Consider the following 20,962-nt stretch of genomic DNA (forward strand, 5'->3'; position numbering starts at 1 on the left):
TGTGCGCGCGCACGCGCATGCAGCTATCTCGACACGCCATCGATCATGTCTTAAAGCCACGGTAAGCAGCAGCACAGTGTGGATCCGGCTGTGTCTCCACACTCAGACCTCATTAGCCATCAATCACCTCCCGTATGCCGGCCGCCTGCACAGGGAGAGACCTCCTGACTCCATGCAGCTACCTGACGCTCTAAAACCCTGAGTGTTCATTTTAAGCTCGGAGCATGTTCAAATGGAACCAAAACGGACCCGAAAAGGGTCCGTTTGGTTCTATTTGAATGCACTCTGAGTTTAAAGTCCTCGGTGGTTATATTGCCACTGAGGACTTATACTGTGTAGCTTGCTGTTCACGTCTGCACTTTCTGACAAGCATGGCTTAGCACGCACACTGTCCAATGTCAAATATGGGCCTTCGTCAGGAATGCTTGAACTTGTGAGATGAATAGTGATTTGACAGCTATGGTCAGGAGTCGACTCTGTGATAACACACTCGCCCCCAAGCGTTTCTTTTATTCTTGTATTTGTTTTAATGACGTTAAGTTTAAGGTTAAGGTTATACATATAGTATTTCTGAGGTTACGTTAAGCAAAAAGGTTAGGTTTTGACATAGTTTTACTCAGGTTACGTTTAGGAATACCTGCTGGCGATCGGCGAGTTAGTTGATATAGGTGTATAGTATTGTACCGGTATACTGTTGTTCATGATTGATGCTGTGCTTTTTATGCGATTATGATTAATTGAATACATACAGTAGGACCACAATGGAAACACTTCCGCAGGACATTTTCTCCACGTGCTGTTTACATTTCTTTTTTTTTTAATTTTTTTTTATCCCAGAATTTTGTAAGCCATTTTTCACCCCTGTGTCAATTATCTAATGTGATCCTGGTCTCTACACACTCTCCGCCAACCTATATATGGGGGACATGGGGAGAGCAACAGACTTGAACTCATGCTTCCTTCATGCCTGAGTGTCCAAGTTGCTCCGTTACACCTGTGTAGTGTCGGCCCGATAAGCGGCTGGAAATGAGCACAGAGTCAGCCAGTCAGGATGTAAAAAGAAGGTGGACAGCATGGAAAATGGCAGCACGCAGGCAGCAAACAAATATAGGGCATGCTGGTGTGCAGCTCCACCATGCCCTCTCACTGAATCCAACACTGAGTTGGTGTGTGCTTCCTGGCAGCCTTTTATAGTCAGCTGAACCAATCAGTGCAGACTGTACCATTTCACCTGGTTAAACATGCAACACTTTCCTGAACCACATAACCCACCTCACATGAACCTATAAATCTATATCCCTACACCGGTAAGTACATATCAATGATGCCCACTATTGCAAGATAACCCACATGTCACATTATCATTAGCAGCTCCAATGCATCACTCAGACACCCCCATGGCTATTCCACTGTGGTCCAGTCCAGACCAATACATGGTGCTCTGGTAGCCTGGGACTCTTTTCCCTGAACACACTGGAACAGACAGAACAGAAGCAGTCAGTATTCAAGTACCCATAACACAGTCTCATATTACATAATTGTATTTTCATGTTCATCATACTTTCAATAAGCCAGTTCAACTCATGACTCTTCCTTTGTGTGCAAATATACATACTTAAATGTGCCCAATATCAGTAACGGAGGACCACTTCGTTACAACCTGACAGGGGAGAGTTTCCCTGGTAGGACGTAGCACGTGGAAGGAACACGTTATTCCAACCACTTCCTTTCCCCTCCATCAGTCTGACCCAGGGGAGGCAGTATAGAGACCAGGATTACTGCATGTTTTTTGTGTGGGTACCTACCCTAGGGAACACGGGGAGAACATGTAAACTCCACACAGAAAGCCCAAGAACTGAATTTATGACATGAAGTGTGTGTACATATTTCTGCTTGCGTGAAACCACTACAGTAGCTATGTTCCAACCATAATCACTATAGCCTAATGTGCACTGTGTGGCCGACTAGACGGCAAGGAGGAGGAGAGAGGGAAGGAAGGAGAGGAGAGACGTGTTGAAGATTTTCTATTTATTCTTTATACTCCATGGAATCCTCTGGGTAAATTTTCACCGAACCCGTCCCAGGGGAGCATAAAGGAAGGGTTGTGTATATTTTCTTCCTCTCTTCCTCTCGGCTCATTGACCGGACAGTACTTCGAGGCCATAACTTGACAGGCGTACATGCGTTCATCCTTGGCCCGCATATGCCACGGATGAGGAGACCTTGAAGGTCAGGGCTCACTGTGCTCACGGTGAATTCATACCTTCAAATCCAGCATCTCACCTCTGTTCAACATCCAATATTTCCTCTCTCTAATGCCAAAGATGACCTTTACACAAGCTGCAGTTGGTATGTAGCTGAGAGAGAGAGAGAGAGAGAGAGAGAGAGAGGCAGGCCTTGACACATGGGTCCCAGTTCCTTAATAATGTCATTGGTTGTGAACGCTATTAGCAGATTACCCTTGGCCCAGGGCAGCTCCAGCATGTGCAGCCGCCAGATAACCTTGTGTTCGGTAATTTAATATCAACACTTCCCTCTTTTCTTACCAGGGCCTTACAACACACAAACACCCAGCTTGTCCCCTGCGCTCCCATTTCTTGGAGAGAGGGGGGGGGGTGGATTACGAGATAGTGAGTTCCAGAAGATTCTTTCGCACCACAGTGAAGTGTGGCAAATCATCCCTCGTCCATGGTTGTGTGTGTGTGTGTGTGTGTGTGTGTGTGTGTGTGTGTGTGTGTGTGTGTGTGTGTGTGTGTGTGTGTGTGTGTGGATACATAAAAACAGGCTTATGTTAAGAATTCCATCAGATTGAATGCATGAAATTTTGCTCTGAAACATCAAACGTGGTCGCTCGTCTTATTATTAGGCACCCAGGAGCGCTTATGTCATTTTATTCCCCTTATTTCATCCTCAAAGGGCCTGTCTACATTAGACCTGACATTAGACCTGAAGGGCCATGAGGGGGTCCCCAGCTAAATGAGTTTGATCATACAACGTGAGCGAAAGGATGAGGTTCTGCTGCCAAATGTTCCGGTATCAAAGATTGAGAACCGATGCCTTAGCTTAGACGACGTATCACTACGCAGCGCAGAACTCTGGGTTGCACAAAAGTACAAAAGATGAAGCGAGGGAAAGCCTTTTGTGGGGTCAAATCCCACTATGTAATACCCCGCCAGGTGAATCCCAATCCCACATTAGCCAGCAGCACTCAGCAAAGTGTCCGCTTAACGCTTCCAGAGTACATATCGAACCGCACGGTGACATTTGTTTTGCTACCCCTCGGGAGTAAAATTACAACTCTGGGGTTTTATCGCGTCTACAACGCCGTACACCTCCACATCACTCAGCGCCATTCACTCTCTCTATCTCTCGCCCAGCAGGCCCCGCGGGCGCCAGCCGGGGCCGCCTCGCCAGGGTCCTCGGGGCTACTTTACTAATAACCTCTTCCTTATCAGGCGGCCCGCACCTCCGCCTGTGATCAAAGAGCCAATTAATGGAGCGGGAAGGGGGAAAGCATTCAAATAATGGAGACAGCTGTTTTTTCCTCTGTTTGAGAAAAAAAATCCATTTCGCATTGTTATCGGCGGCAGGCAGCACACCCCCCACCGACCCCCCTCCTCCCCACCCGCCGACCAGCGCTTAATTCAAGTCACTGTCTGCTCCTGTCTGGTTTGATAAGGAGAGAGAGAGAGAGAGAAAGAGAGAGAGAGAGGGGAAGAAAAGGACTTTGGTCATATAATGAACTTTGCGTGGGAAGAATGTGGCAGGACCATATCACAGTGGTCCGACAACTCATCCCGGAAGCTTTATCGTCTCCAAAGTGGTTCTACACAGAGATAAAGGCAGAGAGGAACGGGACGGTAATGCGTGCGTGTGTGTGTGTGTGTCATTGTCATTCGTCTTCTTTAGAGGAGAAGTGGTCTGATCTGGTCTCTTTGACGGCCCAGCACTGTCCTCAGAACTGGTTGGGAGGTTATAGCCGGGGAGCCACAGGCCCAAAATAGGACAGGACCTGTGATGTCATGCCGTACTTTTTATTTGTGTTTTTTCTATTCATTTGGTCATTAAGGTCCACAGAATGAGAGGCCTGCTCTGCCGGAAACATTGCGAAAAACAAGTTATGGCCTTTTTTGTATAGCCTACTACACCATAGACTAACCAGACTAACCAATATAAGGCGACATTTCCCAAATTTCATCATTCTTTAAGTATAGTGTTATGCACCTGGCCTAGGGGGTGCCAAGATACACAACAAACAACAGGGGAGACGCAGTTTACCAAAGAAATAGAATTTCTTAATTAAACAAAAATAGTAAATGTAAGGAAGAAATCATGATTGAACAGATGAAGTGTGGAGATCAGCAGTCAGTGGTGTAGTGTGTGTATGCATGAGTGAAATGTTTGTATGTGCATGTTGTATCTTGTATGTATTAACAGAAATGTTGAAAAAGTGCATGATGGAAAAGGTGCAGGAGGCAAATGAAAAGAACAGAACTGAGGAAGGACTGGGGAAGCAGGCATTTATAGGGCGTCGACACCCGGGCCAAGGTGCGAGCTGATCATCATTAGTAGCTCTGCACCCCAATCCTATTGGACAGAGAACATACAAATGATTAGGAGAGCAAGACACATTATACACCTAACCAGACAACCTAAGAGTAACATATAACACACAATATAGGGAACCGTCACAGTTCAGTCTGAATAATAATACCACCGGAACAATTTAATCTACAAACATAAACAAAACATGTTGTCTTCCATTTGATTCGCTTGCTCTACCCGAATATGTATTATTCTATGATCACAATTATGATACTGTCTCACGCCCTTACTGTACCTTTGATTTTATCAACTCTTTAGGAAGACAATGCACACATTCCAGGAAATGAGTAGGCCTACTGTATGTATACATTTTAACCATGTTGTGATTGAGAAAAAGCAAGACATGCACGCATGCATGCTCGCACACATGCACGGACGTACACACGCACACGCACAAGCACGCACACGCACACACACACACACAAACACACACACACACACACACACACACACACACACACTGCAATCCAATATGTGCAGCAGTGACAGCTAAACAACACAAGACACAAGTCTCCAAGGCAGGTATTAACATATTTATTACACCGTAAAGAGAACAACAATACCAGAATTATACTGCAAAGATTCACAGACCGACAGACCATATTTTACAACCCCCCCCTTCCCCAAATATAAGCAATTAAAAAATAAACTCAAACAAGGAAAAAATAATCGACATGAAACCACAGTTGTGACATAGTAGACTGGAAAGCTCTATGAAGGATACTGAACCATAAGCGATGGAAAGCACCGCTGTGGGCCAGCCTACTCTAACCTGTGGTATTCATGTCTCAATTAAGTATTGCACAACAACTTCAAATCGTTTTTTTCTTCCCTTTTTATATTTTTTCTCCACAATATTGTTTTGTCAAGAGGTGACCCCCGGAAACCCTCCTGCCCAACAACCACTTCTCTTGAGCCCTACACATATCTTTCATTGTAGGATGAAACGGCGGAAATAGCCTCATCTGCAAGCCTGCAAAGCGTCAAGACACTTGCGAATTCTTCTTTTGTTTTTGCCATTTCTTTCAATGTTTCTTCTACTTTCATTTATTTTTTTGAAAATGTGTGAAAATTCATCAAAATAGTCGCCTAGAATGACATGCCTAAAATAGGCGCGCCATGCAGGTTGAAGAGTGGTTTCAGTTCAACCCTCCCCAAACAAAAAAACTCCAAAGCAAAAAAAACAAAAAAACAACAACGTTACTGTGTTACTGCTGTTCACCGTAAGGCCCAGTACGTACCCCCAAAACGGCATTTCTAATCTGCCCACATCGTCCAAAACGGCAGTCCACGCGCTGCTCTTTCGTATCGTGCACAATTCCTTTGCATGTCTCTAGAGGGGTTCAGACTCTTGACATATTGCAGAAAGGCGTAACAGGTGTAAAAGGAACATAACAAAAGTCCTTTTTTTTGTTGTTGTTTTTATTGATTTTATTAAATGTTTTCTCATGTCTACTTCATTTTACCTTTCCATCTGTTCATGAGGTCTGCATTGTTACCAAGTAGTGATATGGTTTTGCAGCTGTATGAGCTTCAACTTTGGGATCTTTTATCATTTTCCTGTTTCTCTTTTGCCCATTTGGTTCGACTAGACCAGTATCAGCGACGCAACTGGTGCTCTCATCGTGCTGTAGGAGGTAGAGAATGAGACTTGTTTTTGCCACCGAGGAATTTGTAGCAAAACACACATGGAGGAGGGTAGAGAGAGGAGATAAGACAGAAAGAGAGAGCTTCTCAAAGAGCGATAACATTCATCTTTTATTAATGCTTTAAAAATTCTCCTTGTTTTTTCTTCTCTATCCTGGATTTTGCCCTGATAATGATGAACACACACGCACGACAATCGTTTGTGTTCTTACACGAATACCCTATTGTTAAAACAGCTCGGCTGTTTCGTCACGATTTCTGAGACATCACAAGCGAGGGTGTTCGACACCTTTTCTTTTGGGATCGCTATTAGAGTCAAGACTGCAGTTTATCTTCAGTTTCGACAAGGAGGGATAGGGGAGAGAAGACCCAGTCCCCCGTCCCACCTGTCCCTAATTGTTCTGTGAGGTCAGAATTCTTAACGCGCTTCCATCATAGCACCATGGGTATTTGGGAGGGGGGTGACAAGAGCCTTTTTGTGTGCGTCAGGGTTTTAAGTGCTGCCTTTCTCTCAAGCAAAGAGGTTTGTCTGTATACCGTTGAAAGGTCTATGACAAAACTGGAACTGATATGCCATCCTGACACCAACAATGACACCAGCGGATTGAAGTACAAATAGAAACTGTAAACTGCTAACGATATGAACGCCCAGTATTGAAAAGAAAGACAAATAAATTCATTACACGTAAGACAGGGGCTACCTGTATTGTTTTGTTGTTTGTTTTTCTTTCTTTTTAATTCAAGAAGTGCTTAAAGCCGACGCAAATCTCACATTCCTATGATGTGAAAATGTTACATTTGGGAGGTCAAACTCCATTTGAACATCTCGAAAGTTCTTTAAATCAGGACTGGAGTTGCCAGTGTGCACGTCACAATGGTTATTATTGCTCCAATTCGATCATTAACGCCACCGGGAAATGTCCATCGCACTTTCAAACACACACGTTCTTGTTTTTGACACCACAGGATGGCTGCCACTGCTGTTCTCCATCCAGAAAGGATGGAAATAAAAATACCTGTAGATAGTTGTGTTTGTAAACCGAAATTTGGTTTTGTCACGTTTACGTGAACAAATCCATGTACAAACAAATATGTACAACAAAACAAAAACCACAATTGAGCAAACAAACCCCTTGTGAAATCTTCTAAATCAGGATTTTGGTCCTATAGGTGTCAGTCTTTGGCTGTCTTCGGTGTTTGTTTTATTTTTATTATATTTTTTGTATTTTTTTGTTGTTTTGTTTGTGTTAATACTGTGCATTAACTGGTGCTCTGTAATGTTAAAGCTGTCAGTGGGACTCTACACCTCTGCATTTGGAAAAGTTTGTTTCTTAGAGTTGTTTTGCTTTTTTGCGTTTTAACTTATTTTTTTTAAACATTTTTTACATTGTTTTTCTAAAAAATACCAACAAATATTTAACAAACAATTCAATAATGTGCATGCACTGTCTGTAACTATTCAAAGAAAAGTTATGACTGCTATTGTTAGCATGTTGAAAAAAAAAACAAAAAAACATTAACAATAAGTGGATTCTGTCTTTTCTTCTACAATTTACCAACTTTACAAAGAAAATGCACATAACAGATAAGCTAGCACTACAATACAAAAATCAGTTTGTGAAGTATGGCTCTATACCGACAAAATGAGTATGCCGAAAAAGATGCATGCTGAATTAACTTCTGTGACAGTGCAAATACATTTATGTATGTCCCGTGTACAAAACATTTAGGTTAGCATTCCGCGAAACATGCTAGTTCTCAGAAAAGATCTGGATCGGACTCAAGTAGCAGCTCTGAGATATAGCTTGTGTCTTTTCTCGAGGACAACAGGGGGAGAGAAAAAAAAACGTAGAACTATGAGGGATATACCACTAACACATAGAAAAGCAGCTTGGGGAAAAAAAGGTAACATTTATTCTTTTTATATCTCTTTTTGCTCCAGCCAGAGGGAGAGATACAGAGATATTGTGACTGGTTAAACGTACTATGCATCGTCACAATCGTCCAACACATTATACAATAAATAACCATCGGTAACAACACAGGACAGAAGTGTTCAACACCATGACATCTACTGGGGGGGAAAAAGATGAAGAACGAGAGATGGAGATCGTTGTTTGTTGATGGATAGAGAAGTGAAGGGACCGGAGCCAGTGGGGCCACAGATCGAGTTTCACGACTCAGTCCTCGAAACTGCTGCAGTTTTAGGCTCGGTGCGGGTCTGCTGTGGCGAGGCTCTCACCGCACGTCAGTCGGATGATGACTTAATCTGCTCCGATGTCCTGCCAAACATGCGCGTGCGCACAACTCCGAGGAACATCCGCTAAACATGTGCAACTGGCAAGGTTCTCGTCTCTTGTCCAAGAATCCTTCCCCTTTCCGCAGCCTTCGGGGAGACAGATTTGTATTTCTCAGCCCACTGACCTGGATATTATTACAAGTCGGAGGGAAGTAACAGAGGGGGAAGAGCAGCTGGCTTTCCTTACAATCTGCTGCACATCTGCCCTCTCTGCGGCGAGCCTGTACTGCCGGCCAGAGGCTCAGTCCATCCCTCTGGTCAGCAACGCTCGCCTGTCCGTTATGCCTCTCTCTGTTCACCAGTCCATTCCTACACACCCTTTTTTCCACGGTATTCAAATGTCTCTCTCTACCGGGATCTCTATCTCTTACGTTTAGTGTCGGTGTCTTCAATCGTTCTGCTAGCTAGATGAGTTGCCTTGGTATGTTGTTTGGTAAAGTGTCATAATGAGGTCAAATAGTTTCACATCCCAGGTAGGTTCTTATGTGGGGGGGGGGTAAAAGGCGTGGGGTAGGAGAAAAAGCGATCGTAACACAAAAAAGGGGGAGGTCAGATATATTTGTCTCGAGTTCACGGCTATTCTCTGCCCAGTCTCTTATGTTCATATTTACAGGAAGAAAATAAAATAAAAAGAGGGAAGAGAAAGGAAGGTAAGCGATGACTTCAACGACAATAACAAACACGCACGACGACGAAACATAGACGACCAGGAATAACAATAAAGTTACGCTAAAAGGAAAAGCAGATCGTTATTTGTTTATTTAATTAATCAACAAAGAATATCTTTGTGTTTCTTTAAAGTCACGGCAAGTCAATATGACCCGATTATGGAGCTCCGCCCTCCCCCTTTATACCGCTGTGACTACACTGCAAAGACAGGAACAGAAAGACATACAGACAGACAGCCACGCACACCCGCCATCTCTTCCCCTTAGCTACGCTAGCTTAGCATCTCTTTCGCGAGGCAACCTTTTTAGACAGTCATGCTGTATGAGACATTGTTGGCATCGTGGGGCGGCAGGGACAGTCATCACGGGGCCTGTCCTCTCCCAACCCCCCCCCCCCGCCCCCCACCCCAACACATCCCCCCAACCCCTCCCACCCGTCAGAGCGTCCTTTAGCGCGGCGTGCCGTCCAGCACGGAGGAGGAGGAGGGCGTGCCGGGCGTGGCGGAGCGGGGGGTGGCGACGGTGGGCGGGGTGGGGGCCGGGCTCCCTGCCCCGCTGCTGGGGGTGCAGGCGGAGGAGCTGGCCAGGACGGGGGTCTCTGGCCCGGGACCGCCTCCTCCCTGCTGCTGCTGCTGCTGGCTGGCTTGCGGTTGTTGTTGTTGTTGTTGTTGTTGCTGCTGCTGCTGCTGCTGGGCCTGCAGCGTCTGGCCACAGACGTGGTGGTGTTTCTCCCAGTCCTTGTGCTGACAGAAGGAGCCGCAGTAGCGCGCCGTGTTGCAGCCGCTGCACGTCTCGCTGGCCTTGCGCCCGCAGTTCCAGCAGCTCTGCCACGGGAAGAAAGAAAACAAGATAAAGAAAACAAATAAATAAATAAAGGATTTTTTGGATTTACAGCAAAGAAGTCAAGGACCATCAATGCGTCAGGAAGTGAATAGATACCTAATAATAATAATGGATTTTATTTATAACGCACTTTATATTCGTGAGAATCTTAAAGTGCTACAGCAAATGAATAAAAGCAAAAGAAACAACACACCATTAAAAACATCTAAAAGAACAGGAACATTTAAAACATAAGGGCAAGGCTATAAAAATGAATAGATACCTGTTCTCAGTCAATGAATTTGATTAAACCAGGATCTATAGCTAAATATATTTCTAGAAACGCACAACGGGTCGATTCTTCCTCTGGTTGCACAACAAAGCAAGTGAATGGTTGGGTAGTCAGGACTTGGGAAGCGGATAAAGGAAACAATAAAGGTTGCACATTTGCTCCCACTGTTTATTTCAAGTGTTGGGAGTCGATGTTTCGATCATTTCTGGATTCTCACCAAGATCCTGATAAAGATCCAGCAGTGATCAAAACAAGCATGGCTGTAGCAGACTGCACATGACTAAACAAGGGGCCATGTTTGCAGCGCTTATACACTATCAATGGACCGCAGACGGATCAAAAGCACCAAATCTCGTTTTCCACGCGGCAGAGCAACCCTGACAGCTCTGTGGCATTCCCGAAGGAAACAAACCTACAAACCGCCTTTAAAAAAACATTCTTCTTATTTTTTTACTCTGGCTCCCGCAATTAATGTCAGATGTGAGCAGTGCATTTCCCTCTCGCTTAACTGATTAAACGTCAAGTTCTCTGATGGTGATTAGTAACCCCTTCCCTTCCCTGGTTTCCTCTCTGCTGAATTGGTAGCACCTTTCTAAACATAGCTCATATAAGGGCAGAGAGAGAGAGAGAGAGAGAGAGAGAGAGAGAGAGACTTGACTGGCCTCCCTTTGATCTCCTTTATCAACCCCCCCACCTTCTCTTTCTCGCCCGAGTACAAAATAACCTTGATTTGCATGATCCTGCAGTCAACGCTGTGAATAATTGTTTACCTCTTTGATATCTAAAGAGGTGCAGCCATTCTGCGTTATTAATGAGAGGAACAGATCAAACGGGTACTTCTCTGGAGGAGATCAGAGATTTTATATATTGGGTCTTCAACAGGGGGTCGTCAAATCTTCGTGCGATAGAAACTTTATTTGTATTTTTGTATTAGTAGTTCTCTGTGAACTATTTTTTATTAGTAGCCACTTAAGGGGGGTGGGGGGCTGAAGCATGAGCTCAGTTCGGGACTCTCCCCAGGTTGGCAGATGGAGAATAGTGCGGGTCCCTGCTTCATCTCTCACTCAGATAAGGGGGGTCCACTGTTTTATATGACTCGGGAGCCCACCCACCTCGCTGGAGTCCTCCTGCTGGTTGATGACAGAGATGGCGTCCTCGGAGGCCTGCCGCTTGGCCTCGGCCACGGTGCGCTCCATCTTGGCGCGCTCCGTGCTGATCATGTCGTGGGCCTTGCGCTCCGCCTCCGACACGGCCTTCTGCAGCTCCGACATGGCCTGGCGCTTCACCTCGTTGACCGCCTCCTCTGCAGCCAAAGAGCCAAAAGACGTTAGGTTAGAAGCTGCGATCCGTAAGTTTCATGTCCTAACCGGGATTCAAACCCTGGTACTTCTACCGCACTTACAAGTTACCCCAGTTAAGTGCGGTAGGATTACCCTGGGACACATTTAAAGTCCTCCGTGTAAGTCCACAAGATGGTCACATGCTGGAGTGACTGAGTGTGAGTGAGCGAGAGTCAGAGCTTTGGGTTATTGGAATTTGGCTTTAAGGGAACATAGGCATGACCCTTCTTTGCTCAGGGACTTTGACACGTAGACTTGGAGTGAGAGGGGAGTCAAACCGGTGACCTACTGATTACCGCACGACCTCTCTACCCACTAAGCGTGGGCTGTATGTATGTGTTTGCTGCTCTAACAATCAGGATTTTACTGTGTGCTTTAAAACAGCAAAAATGTATATCATGTTATTTATTTGTATTTCACCAGCGTCACTGGCTGCCTCTGTCACTGTCCTTTGGCTTTGTAGGGCAGAGAGACAGTGTGTCCTGGGCCTGTTACAGAACATGTAGCGGCCTCAGGCTGGATGGAGCGGGAGGTGACGGAGAGGTTACAGGGACTGTTCTGTGACAGAACAGGTTGAGTCCCCACTGTGAACGCTGTGTCCTTCACAAAGCCTCTGAACAACCAACCACGCACACACACCACGCATGTACGCACGCACAAATTGAATCTTTAGGGGGTTTCCCATAATTAGCTAATAATTCCCATAATTAGCTCTACAAATCCCGCACTTACATCTACCTTAGAGTCCCTATTCTGTGGCAAATAATAGTCACGAATAGCACATTTACATGCTCACAACACGCTTTGTGAATGGTGACACATTGTGACACATTGTGAATGTTTATTTTCGGGAAAGAGATTTGATGTAGAAATATGCCCCTGGCCCTGGGGCACACTAACTATAGGTGGCAGGTTTTGACAAACACTAGTCTTTTGAACATTTCTGCATTTCTTTTCTCATGAAAGTATATAATCATAGCTATACAACGAGACAGTGTTGTATGTTTTAAGACTCTTAATACATATTCCTCAATAAAATTGAAAGAATGCAAGGTTTTATGATATCTAGGACAGTGGTTCCCAAAAGGTTCTCTACAACCTCTGCAACCCAGTGGAATGGATGCTTGACTGTGAGAAAATGAATACGTCTGGCTGAAGTATGAAATGAAAACCTCTGGGTGCTTATGAAAGATTAACCGTAATTAATCCTACATGTATTCATGTCTATAGCATAAGGCTGCTATTTCAAGTCCACCCAGACTTATACAGATGTCTCAACTCACTCATACAATCAAAACATTATTGTTTATCATCAGTGTGGATACTTTATTATCTTTTTTGTTTTCTATATAGTTATGATTCTTGTTGTGGACAGCCTTTAAGCACTTAAACCATTTAAACCATTTGTTGGAAGTAAAAAACGTAAATAGCCAATCTACAAGCTCACACGTGTCTATTGTTTATTTTCTTTTGCATTATATTCATCCTTTTTGGCATGTTCATAATTCTTCGCCTAACGTGCATCATTCGTTGTGCATCATTATCTATGTTTATAATATTTTGCTTAATGATTATGTTCCTCTATTTTTTGCCTAATGTTCATCTATTTTCTGCCTAATCTTCATCCATCCTGTAATATTGTGTTGCATGCACCTGCCTATTGGCTTGGGAGCTCAGGTAGTGATATTAATCGTCTGAGACCTAAATCCAGCGTAATGATCAGCTTTGCATACCTCTGACTAATTAGTAGACATTCGCCACAGTGACGGTGGCGTGTTTAATTGGTTTGATCTACTAAAAAGATGGATGCATGACGTGCTAAGTTGACCAACTGGAAGAAATAAATAAATTGCAAGCTGATGATTTTAGCCTTTAATAAAGATGCATGACTAAAAAAGCTACTTTTATTTTAAATGCTGTGTAAAACATCCATAAAGCGAGCACCAGGCAATTAATCCCAGGTAAATACATTATAAAATGTGCTTTGGGGTATTTTCCACTTTTTTTGCGTATTTTTTTGCGCATTGCCGTAACCTTGCCGTGTGGGTGTTAAGCGCCGGAATTCCAACCCAGACGTCAAAGCAGAGCGAGGGCTTTTTGTTTGCTCCCATCAAGCCTGTAACTTGACTAATTGTGTATGCAAATCAGGCAATTTATATTTAAATTATGCATTTCCATTGTGATCCCAGAGGCCTGCGCTGCGGTGCGGCAGAGTGGGAAACCGGCAGGACACTGCCGCGCAAGGTGCTTGAATATTTATCACCGACGGTAAACATTTTGCCCATTCCAAACAGATGTATTCACTGCAGCACTCCATTGTGTTAAGGAGCCTATTTTGCAATTCTCACCGGGTCACATTTAAATCAGCTCCTCTCCTCGGCGAGGAAAAATAATGCGAGTGAAATGGAAGAGGATGCTTGCAAATGTTGGGGAAAATACAAAAGAACGCAGAGACAGAAAAACAGAAAATATTGAAAGGTTCACCGTTTATCCCGGAGACAAGAGGTATGTAAGGCTTTATGGCTAAGCTATCATGAAGTGATTACCTGTCCTCCTTATAGGAGCATAAACACTTTCTACCTGTGAGTGAATGAATGAATGAATGAATAAATGAATGAATAAAGATATATATGTATGTATATATATATATATATTTATATATATACACACACACAGTATATATATATATATATATAATTTTTTTCCCCTGCTATTTTATAAAATATAGCCCTGTAGAGTACCGAAGTCCTGATGTCACTCGTTCATCGCCTGGGTCAGGGATATTTTTCTCTAGGAATAATAACATTGGTTCATCTTAAAACCGTCTCATATAAGCATTGTGGTAAAAAAATAAACAACCTGTCTCTGCGATATTGTCGTGGACACATTTTTGGAACACAGCTCTCATTTAACAAAATATAAAAGTCTATGGGAATTCAGAATGGGGAAGAAAAAAGCGTAAATTATGTCAGACTACTTATTTTCAAAGTAGTTTAAATGTCATGCATTCACACAGGCCACTCCTCGCATTACAACCATATAAGTCCAAAAAACGAGTGCTGTTCCAAACGGCACGAATCGCCTGTCTGTGATTGAGCTGAATTGTTAAAGTGGGTGGTTTTGTCTTTAACCCTATTGTGCTGGCTGCAGTCGCTGAAAATTGCCCGGGACTGCTGCCGTGTGATGTACGCCTCGATGTCAGGGCAGAAACCTTGTATGTTACTCCAGGAAATGGGGAAAAAGAGTTCCAATGGATTTAAATTGTTATTCTATCACAAGCTTTCTTTTGTACAATATTGTTTTGGTCTCGGGTGGACACCTTGTATCCTACTAAGTCCAAACAAAATCCATTATTATAATTATTTTCAAAAAATGTCACAAGGCGTTGTGAGCTTGTAGATCTGCTATTTTCACTACTTTTGTGTGACACACCTGTATGATGTAATTTACAACAAAACAAAGGAGATACAATGTTTTTGCCTGACAGCAAAGACAGACTTTCAAACACAGCAGAAATAGCATATCTACAGATCAGCTATTCTTGCTGCTTTCATGTGACAACTGTAGTATGTTGAAGTAGGGTTTGATTGACAAAAAAATCAAAAAACATCAGACCTGTCTGAAGTGAGTGGTGCAACAGCGCCCCCTGGTACCCTAAACATACGGACAGACAGGCAGACAGACACAGGGATGGACGGACATTGCTGGTTCTAGGAGTGGTTGCACCACTCAAAAAGAAAACAACAACAAAACAAAATGCAATATTGGAGATACAAGGTTTCTGCCGTGACAGCCACAATGTATGCCTTGCGCGTGGAATTGTGATTACACACCGAATGCTTCAGATGGAAGATCGATCAAGAGGCGACGAGGATGGGGCGTGGGGGAGAGCTGCCGCTGCAGTCCCGACGGTGATACTCAATTCAATTTAAATGCATATTACTTGTTCGCCGGTATCTCGCACACCATCATGCTTGGTCAAGCAAGGGGACAATTTCTTTTCTCCGGGGGGCTTAAAAAGCAGATATACTACTGGTTCGCCCGGCAGTGAATACAAAACGAGATTCCCCGGATTCCTCTCCAAGAAATGTCTTTCTCTTATTAGAGTCTCTCGGTGGCTGCCCATAATGGCAAATCCAGCTGCGGCAGTTCTCAGAATGTCTGTTTCTGTGCATGCTGCATAAATGAAAGCTGTAACGTCAATACATTTGAAAGTTATTAGAAGGTTTTTTAAACACATTTGCAGCACTCGATCTCAAAACGCACTCATCACCGAGGGCATTGCGCAGGAAAATCCTCAGTGTAGATTTATCGATTTCTATATCTCTGAGAGAGAGTGTATACCATCTCACCACCATCTGTAAACCATCTCAGATAGTGTACAAATGTAACCAAATGGACCCTCACAGGTCCATTTGGTTACATGTGTAGTACACTCTCAGAGATAGAAAGTGCCATAGACAACAGTTGTATAAGGTTAATTCCTTCTCCCTGACTCTCCCTGAGTCAATCCTATAAGGCTGTGTTCCCCCATGCAACATTTTAAATGCAAACAGAAGACCACTGTTAGCTTACATAGGTAAAATAGAAGATTCATTATGGACACGGAAATGTTTTTAATTGGGGGAAAAGTGATAGTTTTATACTACACCGCTCTAAAAGCACTAGCACTACTGCCTCATCAAAGTTGGTGTTGTGACTTTATATATTGTCAATTACTTGCATGAGAGCAGGAGAGGTGGTGGAGTTAGCTGCTTTATCAGACAATTTGAGAGTTGAATGGAGTTAAGAGGGTTTTTTCCTGAAGCACTTTTTACTACTTTTATATCAATATATACCGGTATATATATTTTAGTTTAATTGAAAAATGTTTCATAGTATGACTTTATCACCCTGGAAATGTAAAGTGCACCCAAAACAGCTCGTATCAAAATGTGATCCGACGTCTAGCTCCTGTATTTTTAATAGTCCGACCACTGGGTTAACTGTAAGAGCTACTTAAGCTCCTTGTTCAGCCAGAGCAGTAAAACCCCTTTTATGACCTGACATCATATTTGGAATGCGCAGAGCGGCTTGGCTCGCCGACACTATCTTTGTACTTCCTACACAAATGCTTCTCCAACGGCGGACCGGAGCCCGGTTTATGCTTGGCCACGTCAGCGGTGTCGTGTCGCCGAAAACAGCCGATCAATAAGACCATAACACGGCGTGGAAATGACACATTGTGGGCTTGTACATCGGCTTTTTTTGGCATGTGACACTGTCATATGTTGGAGCGTGAATTAAGCTTGGGACATGAATCTGAGGCTACCGGGGATGGAGACAGCAGACAGTGTGTGTGTGTGTGTGTGTGTGTGTGTGTGTGTGTGTGTGTGTGTGTGTGTGAAAGTTGTGTGGGTGAATTTGATGACCTTAATTTCCTCACTGGAAGAAAACGGCTGGGGAAAATGTGAGATAATGCGTGTGGCGTGTGTGTGTGTGTGTGTGTGTGTTTTGGCTCACCGGCTTTCTTCCAGATCTCTTCAGGAACATAACCGGAAGATACAGGCCGATGCATCAGTTCTCTGTGAATATCTGCACAGACACAATCACGCACACACGCACGCACGCAGGCACGCATGCACGCAAACACACATACACAAACACACACACACACATAGGCACGCACGCACACACACATACACAGGAAAATCAGCTATCACCCTTTCAGTTACAAACTAGAAAGAACTCAGAAAACAGTTAAACTAATGAGTGTTAATTTGATTCTGAGAGTTAAAATTAGACCCTCTGCCGAGGGCAGCGCAAATGTGTTTTGAAATCGTGCAATAAATTCCTGTATAATTCTACAGACAAACATACAAATCTGGTGTGATTAATATAATACAATGGCAGAAGTACATAATAGGTCTTGCCTTTAATCATGTCATTATAACATAATTATTTTGGACAGTCTCAGAAGAATACAGCAAATGAAACCCAGATGTGATATTTTTTTTATTCTATCAGTAATTTACATAACCATTCTTTGCTTGCACACTGGGATACCTAAATCATTGTTGTGTTTATTAGCTGCAGCTGGGTTGCTTACATCACACTGTACCAAGGCTGGTTTGGCATGTTTTTTTAGTTTTTAGTTTCCTTCCCTTCTATTGTCTATACATATTCTATTCTAACTATTCTAATCCGGGCGGTCACTTGACATAATTTAGGTAGGCTCTATGCATAGCAGCTATATTGGAAGCCGACTTTTTGTTTATTGATTTAGTCTTTGTCTGCCGAACCTGAGTAGCCCGAGTTATGTTTTATTTGTTTTATTGGACAATTTTGATAACTTATGACGTTATGAGACAATGAAAGGTTTTCCTCTATATATTTTTTTTATCCCACGATTTTGTAACCCATTTTTCACCCCTGTGTCAATCATCTAATGTGATCCTGGGCTCTACACACCCTCCACCAACCTAGTCCCCATATATGGGGGACAAGGGGAGAGCAACGGACTTGAACTCATGCTTCCTTCATGCCTGAGTGTCCAAGTTGCTCCTTTACACCTGACAGGGGGGAGTTTCCCTGGTTGGACGTAGCGCGTGGAAGGAACACGTTATTCCAACCAGTTCCTTTCCCCTCTATCAGGCGCCCCGGCTGGCCAGGGGGAGGCAGTTTAGTGACCAGGATTACTGCATGTTTTTTGTGAGGGTACCTGTACCCTAGGGGACACGGGGAGAACATGCAAACTCCACACAGAAAGGCCCTTTCGCCAACCCCGCCTTCGGGTATGGGCACTGATGACGCGGAGGAGGAAACACGCCGCCAGCACCCACAGCGTACCGAGTGGGAATCGAACCCAGGACCTTCTGGCTGTGAGGCGACAGCACTACCAAAAAAGGTTTTCCACAGCTACTTTGTGACACATCACACATTTGGATCACAGGGAAAAAAAACAAGTCTCGCTGGCTTCTGGGGGCTGCTGGGTAATCTCTCTCCAATGTAATGCTATGGACAATGGCGGCACGCAACGAGCGGCTGTATTGTTCTTCCTTGTTGTCACTGGCGATCATTGCGATACATACAGTAGCACATTCGATTGCATTCAGAGTTACACACCCGTTTTGGAACCTGGACCACACTTTGACACCCACTGGTATAACAGAGTGTTTCCAGTGAGCCAACATGCCCAACATCAGGACCTTGACTGGTTAGCTAGTACCGACCTGGCGTGGCGTTGTCCTGTGCCGCAGGGCTCTGCCGCGCCTGGCCTCCGCCGGCCACCGCTCCCTTCTTGAGCTCCTCTGCGTCGCTGTAGCGGCGGATCCAGTAGTTGAGCTCCTCGCGGTCGGCCTCCTGGCAGCGCCGCAGCACCGTTAGCGAGCGCCGTGTCTTCTCCACCATGTCCATGATGCAGTTCAGCAGCTGGGGACAGAGAATGACAATGGTGGACAAAGTACTCAACTCCCAGCACTTGATATGACTCTCTCGCTGTGTATATTATTGATACCTATATGCCTGACTCCTTTGCACATTTGACTGTGTCATATGACAGTTAGATATATTACTTGCACACTTCTGAAACTGCTGCACATTGATAAGCTAATGAACGTCCAAAATCCTGCATTTGTTTCTTACTGCATATTATTTTATTATATTATTATTTATTGTCTTACTTTATTATATTACTAGAGTGGTGCCCGTTGGAGCCTCTACAGCGGTGCCCGTTGGGCACTGGCCTACTTAGAACGCTGCAAGTTGGAAATTAATGTCAATTTTATGCCCATATATGGAGTTCTTTATCAGGCATGCCCAAATATGGACAGGGCACTGGCCCTGTCCAGAGCCCGGGCAGAGGACTTTTTGGGGCGGTTCTGGACAACCGTGGGTCCGACCGACTCGACACCGGGCACAGCAATCCCTGTGGTGGTGTGGAACGCGTGTCGAATGAAGTCGGTGTGGCGAACGGTTCTCGAGTTATGGGAATTACAGACGTACGTACACACACACACACACACACACACACACACACACACACACACACACACACAGAGACTTGGTGCATTTACAGTTAGATTTACATTTAGGATGCTGAAAAATGTTCTGCAGAACAAGTCGAATTAGGGACAAATAAAACTTGATACTTAAAGTATAAATACTATTGTCAAAGACTCAACTACTAAGTGAATGTTTCTCGGGCAAATTGCACTTGAGTTGAAGTGCTGGAGTACTTGCTTAAATTACTTGAGTATTCAAAAAGTGCATGCTTTAATGCTTTTAATCATCATCCTATATTGCCACACAACAACTGTTAAAAAGACAAACAAACAACAAACAAGCACAAACGGGGCTAACAACACAGCGCACATCAGGTGAGTGGTTAGCACAGAGAGGAAAGAAAAACAAACCCTGCCAGATTCTCAGTAACCACAGCAAGACAGCAGGTTCTCACAGACACAGACAGAGGCGTAGAGTAAGAGTAATAAAAATGTTATTACTTTTCTTACATGGTCAAGGTGCTTCCATTCCTCCGCCCACTCTCTGTCCGTCAGCCGGTGGTCTATCACCTCCTCCTGCCGGGTGCCCGTGTGCATGCCTGTACGGACAGACAGACAGAGACAGATAAACAAAGTGCTGCTGGTCAGTTTAGCCAAGAAATACATTCTCTCTCTCTCTCTCTCTCTCTTTATTTGACCGGTACGGTAGGCCTGTCACAATGTTATGACGTAATCGTCATAATCGTTTCCATGTTGAAATAATTATGTTCATACATTTTTTTAATGTATGCGATGCGAGAATGCGTTCCTACTACACCTACTCGCTGCCCTCGACACTCTCCTATCTGACATCAGGGTCTTGTGCTCTGCAGGGTTGTTAGCTAAGATATTGCGACGTACAGTAGTGCTTCTTCGTAGTGGAAATAGACAATCTACTGTATTCATTTGTAGTCATTTCTTTAAGTTATAAGTTACTGAAGGCTAAAAGCCATATCGAAATGTTATTAACATTTTACATGATTCAACGTTGTTCAACGCCCAAAACACAATGAAATCGTTAATCGCAATTATTTGTATGACAATCGTCAAGGAAAACGTCATTACATCAATGAACAGGGCATTCAATGGCATTACATAGTAGTACAGTATTGTACAGCACGGTTCAGAATGCAGCGTAAGGAAATATATTAGCAGGAATGCCAATTTCCATCCGTAGTCATGTATAGCAACAAACCAAGATACCACAGAAGGTAAGATGAAATACAAAGCAAGGACAGAAACACAAAACGAGTACAGTACAAGTGCGA

At 43.9% G+C, this 20,962-nt stretch overlaps 1 protein-coding gene across 4 annotated transcripts in view; it reads right to left on the reverse strand.

Moving 5' to 3' along the window:
* Window positions 1–5,233: 5,233 nt before the first annotated feature.
* Window positions 5,234–20,962, reverse strand: part of runx1t1 (RUNX1 partner transcriptional co-repressor 1) — a 110,865-nt gene continuing 95,136 nt past the window's right edge. Inside the window, exons 7-12 of one of the 4 annotated variants that reach the window (XM_080788245.1) lie at window positions 20,166–20,254; window positions 18,885–19,083; window positions 17,176–17,247; window positions 15,289–15,327; window positions 11,446–11,636; window positions 5,234–10,043 (exon numbers count right to left, since the gene is read on the reverse strand). In XM_080788245.1, coding sequence (XP_080644371.1) covers window positions 9,669–10,043; window positions 11,446–11,636; window positions 15,289–15,327; window positions 17,176–17,247; window positions 18,885–19,083; window positions 20,166–20,254 — 965 coding nt within the window. In that variant the 3' untranslated portion in view covers window positions 5,234–9,668. Of the gene's footprint in view, window positions 10,044–11,445; window positions 11,637–15,288; window positions 15,328–17,175; window positions 17,248–18,884; window positions 19,084–20,156; window positions 20,255–20,962 lie in introns of all 4 variants that reach the window. The other 3 variants (XM_080788244.1, XM_080788247.1, XM_080788246.1) reach the window with 3 other exon arrangements.

The sequence above is a fragment of the Protomyctophum bolini genome (genome assembly GCF_963924005.1).
Source record: "Protomyctophum bolini genome assembly, chromosome: 17".
NCBI lineage: Eukaryota > Metazoa > Chordata > Actinopteri > Myctophiformes > Myctophidae > Protomyctophum > Protomyctophum bolini.